Source organism: Puma concolor, chromosome C2, assembly GCF_028749965.1.
Source record: "Puma concolor isolate L17-30 chromosome C2, mPumCon1.1.hap2, whole genome shotgun sequence".
Lineage (NCBI taxonomy): Eukaryota > Metazoa > Chordata > Mammalia > Carnivora > Felidae > Puma > Puma concolor.
In genome coordinates, this window is record NC_141675.1 from 117,530,607 (window position 1) to 117,546,665 (window position 16,059).

The 16,059-nt window shown below is 33.5% G+C and overlaps 1 protein-coding gene across 4 annotated transcripts in view; it reads right to left on the minus strand.

Annotated features, from left to right (window-relative positions):
• Positions 1-16,059, minus strand: part of ARL13B (ARF like GTPase 13B) — a 70,471-nt gene continuing 54,412 nt past the window's right edge. For 2 of the 4 annotated variants that reach the window (XM_086675676.1, XM_025913241.2), the window contains 4 exons: positions 14,262-14,487; positions 11,370-11,486; positions 10,339-10,407; positions 1-2,053 (listed from right to left, as the gene is read on the minus strand). In XM_086675676.1, the coding sequence (XP_086531802.1) occupies positions 1,977-2,053; positions 10,339-10,407; positions 11,370-11,486; positions 14,262-14,487 (489 nt within the window). In that variant the 3' untranslated portion in view covers positions 1-1,976. Of the gene's footprint in view, positions 2,054-7,504; positions 7,583-10,338; positions 10,408-11,369; positions 11,487-14,261; positions 14,488-16,059 lie in introns of all 4 variants that reach the window. The other 2 variants (XM_086675674.1, XM_086675675.1) reach the window with 2 other exon arrangements.

Consider the following 16,059-nt stretch of genomic DNA (forward strand, 5'->3'; position numbering starts at 1 on the left):
TACTGATATAAATTATTTTTATTGTGTGAAAATGTCATAATTCATGATGATTATGAACAAAAATACAGCATATAACAAAATAGGCATTTACTTGTTAAAAGCAACCTGGATTTACAAAACTTCTTTTAAAATATTTTTAGAATGCTTTAAGAATACAAATTACTTTTTTGAGAGAGAGATATAAAACATTTATTTCACTTTATCATATATTTAATTTCAAAATCATTTTTATTCATTTCTAATAAATGAACTCAATAATTACTGTACACTACAGTAATCACTGGTAGGAAACAAAAAAATTTAACCTTTATTCTCAAACTAGATGAAAATTTAAAAGATGGCAAAAGTAAAAGTTCAGTTTTTTAAAAAAAATGACTAAATGTAAATGTTACAAAAAGGAGCCAAAAAGATGTACAAATAAGTTTTTCTCTAAAATCCAATTCAAAATTTACATTCTGCCTTCTTGTGTTGCTTTTCCTTACATTTCAGCCATTTATCAAATTTAGGTTGTTATAAAATATGACTAAAATGTGATGCTCCAAAGTTAAACTTTTAAAGTAAATAACCATATTAAACTGCCTTAGACCTACTTAATCTTGTTATTGTTAGATACTAGTATATGTCTGTTGTCAGTACAAGTTACCCAACTTACCAATTTTAACAAGGTGATAAGGATTCATATTGTATTTTCATATTGCATTTTCACCTTGATATAAACGTACACTTTCAATTAAATGCAACATTATGAATCTATTACTCAAAGTATATTTCTAAAAGTTTGTCTAAATGCCAGACAAGTAGAGAATTCTACAGATGCCATTCTTTACTGCAAGAAAAGTGCTATTATTTTAAATTGGGAAATTATTTTGGAATTATTTCGTAATTTTAAGCCAACCTTTTTATTCCTATTGATTAGTTCCCAAGCATTTCCTGGTTATAAAACACAAGTCTCTGTACTTACAGTGGCTTTTTCAGGCTCTCTGCCTTTATTTCCAAGGCACAAAACAATTAGAATTAACCTAAAAGAGTCATTGAAGCTTCTGATAGAATGAGGGGGTGACAAGGAGCATCCTGATCTGAAAGGTCTATCTTATAAAAGAGGTGTTCATTAGGAATTTTAATAATATCTCACATAACATTTTTATTCATTTAAAAAGCATATAGGTCAAAAAAGTATTTCAAGTCTCCTTGATTTATTGTGATCATCACCAAAAAAAAAAAAAAAAGCAAATGACAAAAAAATTGAACTGTCCTTGGGTAGTGTTTTCAAATAATATAATTTGGTAGAGTAAAGATCTAAGAATCTATTTTTAAAAGGCATTACTTTAAAATTAGGTAAAATTAGAATGTACACTTCAAGAACAATACTATTATGAAATATACCTTAAATCATATAAATATGTCCTGTTTGTGTAGTTCATGTTTGTCAAGTAAATCAACTCCATTTCCAGACACAATTTAAACAAAGCATCTATAGAAAAGTGCACAGGCGATATCATAATAATTAAAATTCTTATAAGTTTTAGAAAAATATAAAAAGTTAAAAACTTAGGTTATAAATTCCCAAGAGTTCCCCTTCCATGCACATGTATCTTACAAAAAATGTTTAGGATACAATAATAAAGACTATTAAACATATAGTAAAGAAAGTGTGCAGAGTCCATTGGCTCTTTTTCTGAAGAGGTTTCCCTTCAGGAATATGCCCATGAGCAGGACTGTAAAAACCAGAGTCAACAGTAACTCCTGCTAACTTGATTCAAATGCTCATCCCATCTATTGGTCATTTTCCTTCCTTTTTTTTAAACCACGAATAACATGGATAATTGTCATATCAGCCAGGTCTTTGGCTATTTCTCTCACTGAAATCACTATGGTTATCTTGCCCCAGTCATCAATGCTTAGGGTTTTTCTTCTTTGAGAAGGAAGGTCTTCTAGTTGATCTTGCAGATCTTTAAAAAGCTCATCACATGACTCGGTTATGAAACCACATCATGAGCATCACTGTTAGGCCTCTGTCGCGCAGACAGGGGAGGCAGTGGCTTCCCATAGAAATCTAAGAAAAGAAGGGATACCAAAAATATAAAACAAATGTGGTAAATCAAAATTTTTGATACAATTCATTATTTACCAACCAACAATTTAAAAGAGTAGAGCACTCTGACTTGGCAGGAGAAACAACAGGTGAGGAGAATAGGAAAAAAAAAAAGTCAAAATTCCAGAAAACTTGAATAGATTCAAAACACAACCAGTAGGATAAATTCCTAACTCTAGATCATAAATTAATCTCCACTTGATTTAATAAAAAGCTATATCTAATATATATATATATATATAATTGTTATTTCCAATCATACATTCATTTGCATTAGAACAAACAAATAACAAATATTAACAATTAACAAATATAAATATCCATGGAAACTGTTGCCAAGGCCCTGGTAAGTCAGTATGTGTATAATCCATGTTCTCATCCAATGGCTATTACTTCTAGGTATTTTGGGAAAAGAGTTAATTATCTTAGTTTTCTGGTAAGTCGTAATCTTTTACAATGATGATTTACTATTAGTGATTTAAGACATATCTGATACAAAGAAAGTCTTATTTTATATTTCTTAACAAGTTCCTGTCCCTTAATTATTATAAACTGGCTTAAATTTAAGAGAATATGTAAACCTTCAGGAGCATCTGGGTGGCTCAGTTGGTTGAGCATCTGACTTCAGCTCAGGTCATGATCTCAGGGTTCATGAATTCAAGCCCTGAATCAGGCTCTGTGCTGACAGCTCAGAGCCTGGAGCCTGTTCTGGATTCTGTGTCTCCCTCTCTCTCTCTCTGCCCCTCCCCACTCACACTCTGTCTCTCTCTTTCCCTCTCTCTCAAAAATAAATAAAACATTTTTAAAAATTTAAGAATATGTAAACCTTCAGGAAGTAATTCTTTCCTAGCCTATTACCTTAAAATTATTCCAGAAGCAAAGATTTTTAGGATCACTTGAAATAAATATATTAAAAATGTATTGCAGGTCTGTTTCCAGTTTCACGTATGGGGAGAGTTTGGCTAACTAGCCCCTCATGCAAACAAGCACATGCCCTAGATAAGAGCCTGCAAGGTCACAAGTAAATGTAAGTGCCTGATATGACTTCCCCAATGCCCTTTGTGACCAACAGTCTCCCTCACCTTCCAGGGCCTTCCGTGAAGTAAGACTATAGTGGAGCTTCTACACTCTTTTGTTTTGAATTCACGAAACTGGCCTTAGCATGTGCCCCAGTTCCTACATGTCTCTCTGCTTGTACCCTGCCTTGATCTCCCCCTGTGGAACCCTCAAGGTATGCCATATACTTCCTCCAGAACCTGTGAATAATAAATTTCTCCCACTTTGATTTCTCTTGTGGTCTTTTTGAACCAAGGTTTACCATCTAGCACCCAGGGGCCCTACTTAACAAATGTCAATTTAACAAAGTCATAACAGCATTTAAGGAGATTGGAAGTCACCACTGCATGCTACAAGAAGTAAAAAAAAGCTGAACAGACTAAAAAAAAAAAAACAACAATTTGTCTCAGATCCTTAAGGGGGGGTAAGTCATAAGACAAACCACTGCCCCAATACCAAAGACAAACTGGCAAATATAGGGAGTCTCAGTTTACCAGAGCAGACATTCATGAATAGAATCTGTGGAGGAAACCAGTGCCCGGTAAGAAAACCCGAACTGTATCAAAAATAAATAAATGTTAAAAAAAAAAAAAAAATTAAAAAAAAAAAAAAAAAAGAAAACCCGAACTGTAGTGATGAATTGCTGGAGGCTTAGTACACAGAAGTCTGAGAATAAAAGACTCCAGGGGGACTAAGTCATAAGAGGATCCCCACAATACTGTGAGATTTATCTCTAGGAACTTGAACAAATTCCCACAATAAATACGGGAGAAAAGTCCCCTCCTGCTTCTGGCAAGAGAGGGGAAAATAAACCATCTAGAAATACCCCATGGCACTCTGTTCTGGGGCACAAGACCTGCTGTCAGGAGAAACTAGTTAACCAGAACCTAACCTAGTGGGGTATTATCAAACCCTAACTGATCTCAGGAAGGAAATCACCAATTCCAGCTGGCTGTATCCATTCTGTGCATTCCTTTTCAGCAGAAAAAAAAAAACCGAGACACTTTTGTGAAGTTCATAGTCCAGAGGCACAGGCTCACTAAAAGACTAAGATCTAATCACAGACATATAGAACACTTCTCCTTCCACCACACATCACCACCATATTACTAAATGCCAATTTGTAACAGTTCTTTTCACCTGGGACATCATGTCAGGCTATCAAAATAATAATAATAATAATAATAATAATAATAATAACAATAATAATAAAATAATACAAGGCATTCAAAAAGGCAAAACAGCCAGAATTTGAAGAGCTAGATCAAACATCAGCAAAAGACATGGCAGAAATGTTGGAATTATCAGGCCAGGAATTTAAAACAACTATGATTAATAGACTAAGGGCTTTCATGGATAAGTAGCATGCGGGAACAGATGGCAATGTAAGCAGACAGATAGAAATCCTAAAAAAGAACCAAAAAAACCCCCCACTGTTACAGAAGTGAAGGATGTCTGTGATAGGCTTATCAGTAGACTGGATGCAACTGAGGCAAGAACCTCTGAGCTTGAGGATAAATCAATAAAATCCTCAAAAACTGAAAAGCAAAGAGAAAAAAGACTGGAAAAACAAAACAAAACAAGAGAACATCCAAGAACTGTGGGACAAGTACAAAAGGCATACCTTATTTATAATGGGAATATCAGAAGAAGAAAGAAAAAAGAACAGAAGCAATATTTGAAGCAACAATGACTAAGCCTTTTCCCAAATTAATGTCAGACATCAGAGCACAGATCCAGGAATCCAGAGAACACTGAGCAGGATATATGCCAAATGAACGACATATAAGCACATCATTTTCAAATTACAGAAAATAAAAGAAAATTAAAAATCCTGAAATAAGCCAGAAAAAAAAAAAAAAAAACCACCTTTCCAACAAAGGATCCAAGATAAGAATTACATCCAACTTTTCCTAAAACACCGTGCAAGCAAGAAGAAAGTAAAGTGAAATATTTAAAATATTTAGAGGAAAAAAAAAACACACCCACCTAGAATACTGTACCCTGCAAAACTGCCCTTAAAAAGTAAAGGAAAAATAAAGACTTTCTCAAACAAAAATTGAGGGAATTTATTGCGAGTAGACTTGCCTTGCAAGAAATGCAAAAATTAGTTCCTTAGAAAGAAGGAAAATAACATAGGTCAGAAACTCAGATCTACATAAAGAAAAAGCATTGAAGAAATAAGTAAAAGTAAAATGAAAACACATTTCTCTTATTCTTAAATGATCCATAAAAGTTTGTTCAATGTATTTATGTATATAAACATATTTATCTTATGAATGTATGTATACATACATATATACACTTATGCATGCTTATATATATAAGTCAAATGAATGACATCAAGGCACAAAGAACAGGAGAAAGGAATTAAGATTATTTGATTACTGTAGGTACTTCAAGTACCCATTAAATCATATAGTATTCTTTGAAAGTGGACTTGGATTGGTTGTAAATGTAAATGCAAACTCTAGAGAAGCCAGTAAAAACGGTAAGAAAAAAAAAATTTAGTATACCTGATGTGCTAAGAAAGGAGAGAAAATGGAATCATATAAAATGCTCAATTAAAACCAAAATATGCAGGGACGCCTGGGCAGCTCAGTCGGTTAAGCATCCTACTCTTGATTTTGGCTCAGATCATGATCTCATGGTTAATGAGACTGAGCCCTGTGTCAGGGCTATCAACGCAGCGCCTGCTTGGGATTCTCCCTTTCTCTCTGCCTGTCCCCACTTGTGCACATGGACTCTCTCTCTCAAAATAAATGAACATTTCAAATAACTAAATAAATGAATAAAACCACAAAAGGCTAAAAAAGAGTGAAAGACAAAAATAGGAACAAAGAATGAGGGCAACACATAGAAAACAGTAATGGATATGGTAGATATTAATCCAACTATACCAATAATCACTTTGAATGCTGGATGGTCCAAATTCAACAATTAAAAGGCAGAGAGTCAGAGAGGATCAAAAAGTACAATCCAACTATGGGCTATCTACAAGAAAACCACTTTAAATATAAAAATGTGTCAGCAGGAAATGGCTTTTCAAGCAACTACAAATTCAAAACAACTAGTAAGCTGCAAGGATACCCTAATAAATCTTAATGTAATAGTATAACATAATGAATTAAGAAAGGTATGGATTTGAAAGCTGGACACACCTAAGTTCAAATCCTAATATTGTTACTTGGTAGTTATGTGACATGGGGTATAGGTTCCCTGTGCAAAAAATGGGGATATCACTGCCCATCTTACAAGGCTTTTAGGAGAATGAAAATGAGACAATGGTACCTGAAGTGCTTAGCAACATGCCAGGAACACAGAGCATACCATTAATATTATTGCTATATCATTGTTATTATTTAAATTAAAACAATTATTTTTGATAAATTTCAAGTATGACTTTTCTTATTTCTTATTTTCAAAATTAATGAGAATTTTAATACGTTAACAGAACTCACAATTAAACCAGAGTGAATATAGTTTCTAATATGGTATATTTAAGTTTATTAAACAACCAAAACTCCAGGGGTTCCTGGGTGGCTCAGTCTGTTGAACATCCGACTTCGGCTCCGGTCATGATCTTACAATTCATGAATTCGAGCTCCATATTGGGCTCGCTGCTGTCAGCCTGCAGTGCAGAGTTCACTTCAGCTCCTATGTCCCCCCTCTCTATCCCTCCCTCACTCATGCTCTCTCAAAAAATAAACATTAAAAAAAAAAAAGTACCCTCCTACAAAGAAAAATCACATACACATGGCAAGAAATATCTTTTTCCCTCCCAAGAAATTATTTTATTTTTACAATTTATTTTGTATTATTTCTTTGCCAGGAAATAAAATCATTCATACAAAGTAGGTTTCTTATTGCCTTAAATGTAGGGACTATATGTTGATGTTAGTGCCCAACTGATAGGACCAACTTAATTGCTAACACACATTTTTATAAAGAGCTTCAAACTTTTTAAACATGAAATTGAAGAGTAGTAAAACTACATACAAAATTTTATCTTCATTCACATTTTAAGATATGAAATATTCTTTAGTGCATTTGGTATTTTTAGCTAACAGAATCCTTGATATATTTCCCATAATGTATGATACATGTTAATGAAGTATGGATTGAGAGTGTTTACATAGTAAATACACATTCTCTAAGTTTCTTTTCTCAATGCATGTCTTAACTATTACGCTGAGCAAGCATTATAGACATTAGAAAAGTAAAATGAAATTGCTATCAAGGTAAATATCTATTATCAAAGAACAAGTAAGAATTTGCCTTAAAAATTCCCAATATAACTATAAAAAATTGTTTTCCAACCGAGTAAGTTTTAAGTGCTAAGCCAATAGTAGTTACCTTTTAATTACTACTCTAGTTCATCATGTATCTGTTGTTTACTTGCCATTAACCAAGTGCAAAGAAATGTGTACCAAGCTAGAGAAAAGAAGAGAATGCAATTTTAAAATTTGCAGCTATCAGCATCTCAGATGAAGATCTTATGATAAACCTTAAAAAATTATTTTTATTACAATTTTTAATTATACCTGTTTTCTTCCCTATGAATGAAAGCAGTTGATTGTACTTTTTTTTTTTTTTTTTTAACCCAGGTTATGTATACTTAGATTTAAAATTTATGGGAAAGGGGCACCTGGGTGGCTCAGTTGGTTGAGTGTCTGACTTCAGCTCAGGTCATGATCTCACAGTTCATGGATTAGAGCCAAAGCCCTGTGTCGGGCTCTGTGCTGACAGCTCAGAGCCTGGAGCCTGCTTCAGATTCTGAGTCTCCCTTTCTCTCTCTCTCTGCCCCTCCCCCGCTTATGCATGTGCGCTCACTCGCTCTCTCTGTCAAAAATAAAGATTAAAAAAAATTTGTAACTTATGGGAAAAAAACAATAAAAATATTTTAAAACTTGTGAAGTTACAGTGTTTTCTTCTCTGCTCTGGGAAGCTACATTTATTGATACATACTGAAAATTAACTAAATTATTGGAATATGGTGGTCTTAAACTTAGCTGATTTATTACAATTCTTTCCCATGAGTTCTAATTTTAAAACAAACACAGGAAAGTGAGGATGAACAAAACAAAATAACCTTCTCAACCCATTTTTGACCTTTTTCCACTTGCCCTTAACTAGCTTCCCCCTGCATGCTACCATTACTTCTTTTCTCCTCTTTCTATAAAATTTCTCTCAGAAACAAGAAACTATCTATCATTCCTTCCCGCATTCATTCAGTAAATGATTACAAAGCATCAATTACAGGCAAGGATTTCATACTGTGTGATAACAACTGAAAAAAAAAAATCCATCTGCAAACCCTCCACCCACCAGGGTCCCTTCTTTTCTCCTGAGTTCTTGAATCATTCTGGTACTGATTGGCCAAAAGACATTTACAAATAAATAAGCCTACAGACACCTCCAAACCATATCTCCTTCCTCAGGTATTTTCAGTCTTAGAGACAGCACCAACCTTCCAGCCCCTTGAATAAATAATCCTCTATTCCTCTGTCCCTCGGCCCATACATCCACTCATGAAATATTAATTACTATAATTAAGATATTTCCAGGGTGCCTGGTTGCTCAGTCAGTCAGGCATCAGAATTCGGCTTAGGTCATGATCTCACTGCTTGTGGATTTGAGCCCCGTGTTGGGCTCTGTGCTGACAGCTCACAGCTTGGAGCTTGCTTCAGATTCTGTCTCTGTCTCTCTGTTTCTCTCTCTCTCAAATAAATAATCATTAAAAAAAAAAAAAAGATTTTTTTCTGCGTACATTTTTTACTCTTCATTCCAATTTCTATACCTCACTTCTCACTGTAACTGTTACAACAGCCTCCTAGATGGGGTCTTGACCTCAAGTGTGGCCACCATCAAGTCTGTACTTTCCATTGTGACAAAAAATTATTTTCCTAAACAATACACCTAGTAACACTACTTCCCTGTTCAAAAATGTATAGTGTCTCTTGGAAAATTATAGCAAGTCCAGACATCTTAACATATGTGTAAGGGACTTCACAATCTGACCCAAAGCCATAATTCCAGTTTCAAAACTCTTTGAATAAAAGTATTTTATGCAGTTTGATATAATTTCAAGTTACATGATAATGGTTTTCTAAACTTCTGATTTTTTTTTCCGCTGGCAAATGGATCTCCATAGTAAACCAAGTTCTAGATTAGGTAAACAGAGCTATCAAAAAGGGAACTGGGTATTTTTTTTATTTATTTTTTTTTAATGTTTATTTATTTTTGAGACAGAGAGAGACAGAGCATGAGCGGGAGAGGGGCAGAGAGAGAGGGAGACGCAGAATCCGAGGCAGGCTCCAGGCTCTGAGCCATCAGCACAGAGCCCGACGCGGGGCTCGAACTCGTCAACCGCGAGATCCTGACCTGAGCGGAAGTCGGATGCTCAACTGACTGAGCCACCCAGGTGCCCGGGAACTGGATATTCTTGATGGAGAACTTTAATGAGCTACGCTATATATAATTACACTTTCGCATTCTAGAAACATTTTATTGCAACAGCCTGACCTGATGGTCTGAAATCAGAACTTCCGCCTGTTGTACAAAGCAGTTCTCTATACCCAGCTTCCCTTTCTCTTTCCAAATGTGGATTTCTAATGCCATATATTGGCTGGACTACACCTTATGTTAATTTCATCCAAAGAAAACTGTTTTCTAGAGTCAGTAAGTCTTTCGTAACTTTCTATTTAGCTGAACTTCATTTGGTTTACTGATTTAGTCTCTGATTTTACAAACTGTGTTGATTTTTACTTCATTCCAATATTCAGCAGCTGAGTCAACTTATAAGAAGCAGACAAAAAACAATTATGAAGCATTATCACTGAGTACACTGAGCATATACAGGACAATGCTGTTTTCAATACTAAGGATAATTGTAATTTCTCATATTTAACTTAAATTGCTTTAAAACTGTCCCCATTCCATAACAATTTACATAATTATGTAACGGAAAAACATAAACTATGGTTATTTTTACCTCTGTATTCCAGAGTAAACAAATTATATAGAGCCAAAAGTCACTAAAGAATAAAAAAATTAAATAAAATAAAAAGAGTTAAGTATAATGAAAAAGGATGGTTGTGGATTTGAAAGGCTTCCAAAAATAAAAGTTTGTCAAGGTAAAGAAAAGTGGATTTAATATGTATATTTTAAAACTGATCCTTTTGCATTACCATTATGACGTGTTTCACCAAGAGGCTCAAGTTTTGGAAGTCTAGTGACTTTGGGGGTTCCCCAGCCAACTAAAGAAAAAGAAAAACATTTTAAAACACTGTTAAACAATGTCTCTTTAGGCCTGTTGAGAGGTTCCCTCCCTTGACAGGAATGTATATATTTGATGCCAGGTCATATATGTATGTTGAATGACACAGTACTGAATAACCACAAAGGCATTTGAAATAGTTTTTATTGAAAAATGTAATTATAGGCTGGTAACATCTCTTTTAAGTTTTTACTTTAGTTAAAAATATAAGCATCTTCACCACCATCAAAAATTACCTTAGGCTACTATTCTAGCTTCTAGCCAAGGCTAAAAGAAATTTCTTCTAATAAGTGAAATACTATAAATGAGTCTTGAAATAATTCTCAAAGGAAAATATTACTACCTAAAGCCTCCTAACAAGGCTAAAAGGACACCACAAATATATACATTCAGATATTTATTGAGCATGTATAGTATGTGAGGTACTATGCCTAGTGCTGAAAAATTACAATTATTGTGCAGTTAGTATGTCTTAGTGTTTTACATGCAATATTCCTTTTAATTCTCATAACAACTTAGAAGGTCAGTATGTAAGTCGGAAATATATTGGAAAAATTCACACATCTTGGTTTTAAATGTTAACTTTCAGGATGAAAGATTCAACTATTTAAAAACTTACATTAGCCATCCATTCATTAAACTTAAATTCCTTTCAGAAATCTGGACAATGATACTTCAAATAGGACCTGAATTCATTCTAGAAAGTGCTGGTGTAAAGTGTCCTTATTAATTTTACTTTTTTTTTTTTTTTTTTTTTTACTTTTAGGAAACATTTTTTTCTGATTAAAAAAGCAATGATACATTTTGAACAAAAGAGAGAAAAGAGCTTTTCATAAATTCACACAAAAATAAATATACTGAATAAAACTACAAAATTTCTTTATTTTTCTTTACCGTTTAAAGCAGTAAATCTAAATTCAGTACCAATATCAATTTACTCACCAGGAGGAGGAGGCGGGGGTGGTGTTGGACTCTTAGGAGCAGAGTCATCTGTATTAACAGGTTCTACACGGTGACTCCTTTTTATTCTTAGTTTCTTAGTTTTCTTTTTGCTGTTATCTATAAGAATATAAACATTGAACTATATGCCTTTGAGAAAATGTAAACTTCTACAATAAAAAAGAATGGAACTAGACTACTGATATTATCATTACCATAAAAACAGATCTTCAAACTTTGGAAATTGTTACCAGTAATGAAATGTGAATCTGCTTTCACTAAGCATAAAATTTTAAATGATTCCTTATTGAATTAATACTTAATGAATATGACACAAATGGAAAAAAGCCTGTATTTTAAGTTTTATGAGAGATTATTCAGCATACAAAAAAAAGTTCACATTTCCAAAAGTAACTTGTATTTTTTCCAAATGTCATATCAAGTAAATATAATTGTCTAATTCCAGGCATTCTCATGAAACTCAGAATGGCCCAGGGAAAGGGGAGAGATGTTGATTTGTCTCAATAGAATATATAGAATGATTCTAGGTATAAATAATCCAAAATTAATCCTTTGAATGTGAAAAAAATACCCTAATCAAACTTAAACACGTTACCCATTAAAATAACCCCCAGACAAGGTATGCCCAATATAAATAAATATATGTAACCAAAATCACATTATTGGACATTGCAGAATCGGTGTTCTTTCTAAAAAATAACTATAGATTCTCACTTAAGCACATATAAACAATTTAAGGCCATCTATGCCATTAACATGTAAATTTTAACAGTGTAAACCATATGGCCATGTAGTTAAATAACCAAACATCAAAGTTACTAAAGTATTTTAAGTGACAATCTCAAACTGCTTAATTTATATGTATGTAACACATTTTATAAAATGGGAATTATCTATTATGTGAGAAATAGCCAACATTATGAAATCTACAAGGCAATGAGAAATATAAACATTTTTAGAAACACATACTTTTTCTAAATAAAGTAGTGTCATTTGAGACATCTTACTCCACAGAGAAACAAAGACATCGTTTTACAGTTAAATCATAAGCTTTACAGATGAGAAAAAGGGAAGAGAAAGTCCAGAACCATATGGTATTTCAGGATGGGCAGTGGCTCAGGGTCATGAAACAGCACAGGATAATGGGCAGATGATCTGTCCCAGCTACAGACAAGACATATGATCTTAACAAGCTCCTCAACCTCTCCAAGCCCCTGATTTCCTATTCAAAATAATGGGAATAATATACCCTAAAATTATTTACATTAAATAATATAATCCTGCATTAAATAATCTAAGGTATCTGAAGCCAGGTTCTAAAGCACAAAAATGTTACTTATTACTATTATAGTTATATGTTTGACTATCTTAGATCTTCTTCCTACACCGTACTTTCAAATAATCTGCCAAATATTTTTCTCTTTAACAATGTGTAACTGTTCAAAGTTCTCTCAACATATTGGGAGGCCACTTTAAATCTACTTTCTGTTTAACTTTGTTAACAGAGCTACAAGGGTATGAATATGGCTGCCCTAACTTCCCAACTTACAAAAGGTATAACTTTCAAGTCTAATTTTTTAAATCTGAACCTCAGGGATTGAGATCTTATTTTTATAATGTTTCTGATACCATACAAAAATTCTTTTTTAAGATTTATTTCCTTATTTATTTATTTAGAGGGAGGGAAGGAGAGGGAGAATCCCAAGCAGGCTCCATGCTGTTCGAACCATGAGATCATACCTGAGCTGAAATTACAGTCGGACACCTAACCCATTGAGCCACCGAGGCACCCCAAGTATGTACAAAAATTCTTATATACAATGGAACCATACTGCTAGCCAGAAATTTCAAGGATGTATGATTATTGGTTCATATGTCAGGCCCTGTGCTAGAAGAACTGTAGGGTTATTTTTGTTATAAGTACTAAAAGCCCTGTGGGAAAAATATGATGCTTATCCCCACCTTAGAGATGAGGAAACCAAGACTGAAGAACAATACACTGTAACAACAAATATCTCGATTCTATCCCAAGATGTCTGATTCCAAACACAGGCTGTCTATGAAACCAAAGACATGAACTTCCCGTTAAATCACAAAACCACTTAGAGAAAACAAAGCAATTATGAACTGAAGATTTTGTATGATATTAAAATAATAGGAAAATGGCTACTGGCTTTAAATACGTTCATGGGGCATCTGGGTGGCTTAGTCAGTTAAATGTCCAATTCTTGATTTTGGCTCAGGTCATGGTCTCACGGTTTTGCCTTCTAGCCCTGCATCGGACTCTGCGCTGACTGCACAGAGCCTGTTTGGAATTCTCTCTCTCTTCCTCTCTCTCTATCCCTCCCCCCTTCACCCACTCATGCTTTCTCTCTATCAAAGTAAATAAAATAAAAACTTTGTTCAACTGAGTAGGTCTGCATTCTATGGAAAAAACAAGTCAATAAAAGAAGTGACACTGATTGCAGTATTATGAAGCTTAAAATAAAACCCAAATAAAACTCCCTAAAAGAGCCTTAAAGGTTAAATATATTTCAAGGATTCCTGGGATTGTGTGCTATATTCCAAATTTATGAAACAAAATTGAAAACAGAATTTTCTGCTGAAATTCATTTCAATTGCAAAGGATCACATTTTAAGGTATCATGAATAAAAACATAAGTTAGCAAATTAAGGAGAAACTAAAAACCATGAGAAAACCATGATAAATAATGCATTTGGAGACAAAAAATATTATAGTACATTTTTTGTGAAAATAATCATGACAAATGATAGATGTATCATTAAATTCTGTGTATGTGTGTGTGTGTGTGTGTGTATACATATATATATATACATATATTTTTTAATATATTTATCACCTAGATTTGTCACCTGATTCTGATGATCGCTGGTCTGTATCATCTTCATTCTCCAACTGCTGTGTTAATGCCTCTTTATAATTTTCAACTATTCCAAGCTCATTGTTTTTTTGGCTATTGTCACTGATCTGGCTCTGTGTCTCTATTTGCTCATTCTCCGTTTTATGTTTCGGGGGGCAGCCATCACTGTCTTTCTCCATACTGTGTCTCTTTTTGTCTTTTTCAAGTTTTCTTTCATTCTAACAAAAATGAAATATATCATTTTTAATATAAAAGTTGTGTATCTAAGACAGTTTTAAGGGCGAAATCAAATAATCCAAACGAATTCTGTAACTTCAGGGCACCGTGATATTTTTATTAAAAAAAGCATTCGTTGAATATATCATTAAAGCATACTAATTGGTAAACATGCAGAAAACACATATAGTATAAAGAAAGAAAACAAATAATATCTGTAATTCCACAATCAAGAGATGATCTCTACTTGGTGCATGATCACTAAGAGGTGTTTTCTTCTCCTACCCCACATATGTACAGGTACACCACTCACAAACATACATGTGATTGAATGTCTCTCTATATATGCATATTTATTTTATGCATTTGTTTTTTTAAACAAAAAAGAATTTAAGTTTTTACTTAAGAATGTATATTTCTTTCCTTGTCAACAAATATATGAAGTGCTTAGACTAGTATCTGATACATAATAAAGTGTTAGTTATATGTGTTAGCTATTACTACTTTCATCAATTACATTATCATTTTCAAGGTTATAACGTAATTTACCAACTCCTAATCAGTAGACAAATTATTTTCAATTTTTCATTACAACAAATACAGTTATGGAATTCGTTTTTTAGAATAAATTCCTAACAGTGGAACTATTGGATCAACAGGTAACTAAACACTTCCCTTCAGAAAAGCAACAGTGAATTTACACTCCAGGCAAAAGGTTAAGAGAGTGACATTTCCCCATATCTTTTTCAATCCCTGTATACCATTACCTATCTTTTACATGTCCACCAAACTAATAAATACATATTTTTACCTTAGTGTTAGTTTCATTTTTTTTTATTGCTAGTGAAAATGAACTATCAACTACACTTATTGTCATTTTTATTTTTACTTTTATCCATGGTAACCCAAAACCTTTTTTTTTTCCTCCTAGATTCTCATTATTTTCATAGGAATTGCCAAGGGTTTGTTTATTTGTTTGTTTGTCTTACGTGTCTCAGATATTTTTCATTAGAGTTTGTTTAGAGTTTTTTGCTTTTAGCTTTGTAGAACAGATCTTTAAAAACAAATATAATAAGACCTATCTGTTTTTTACTTTATGATTTGTGGCTTAATTGTCCTGCTTTAAAAGTTTTCCTTCTCCAAGTATATGCAAATATTTAACTATATTATGTGCTAGTACTTTTTTTTTTTTTTTAAACGTTTATTTATTTTTGAGACAGAGAGAGACAGAGCATGAACGGGGGAGGGTCAGAGAGAGAGGGAGACACAGAATCAGAACCAGGCTCCAGGCTCTGAGCTGTCAGCACAGAGCCCGACGTGAGGCTTGAACTCACGAACCGCGAGATCATGACCTGAGCTGAAGTCAGACGTTTAACCGACTGAGCCACACACGCGCCCCTGTGCTAGTACTTTTAAGGCTACTTTACACATTTTACACATTTAAGTCTTCTGGAGTTCAATCTGATATTTGCTATTCATTAATTTTACTTTTTTCCAAATGATTGTTCAGTTATTCCATCTCCCTTTTCTCTCAAATATAAAATGTCACCTTTACCTTATCCTAAATGCTCATG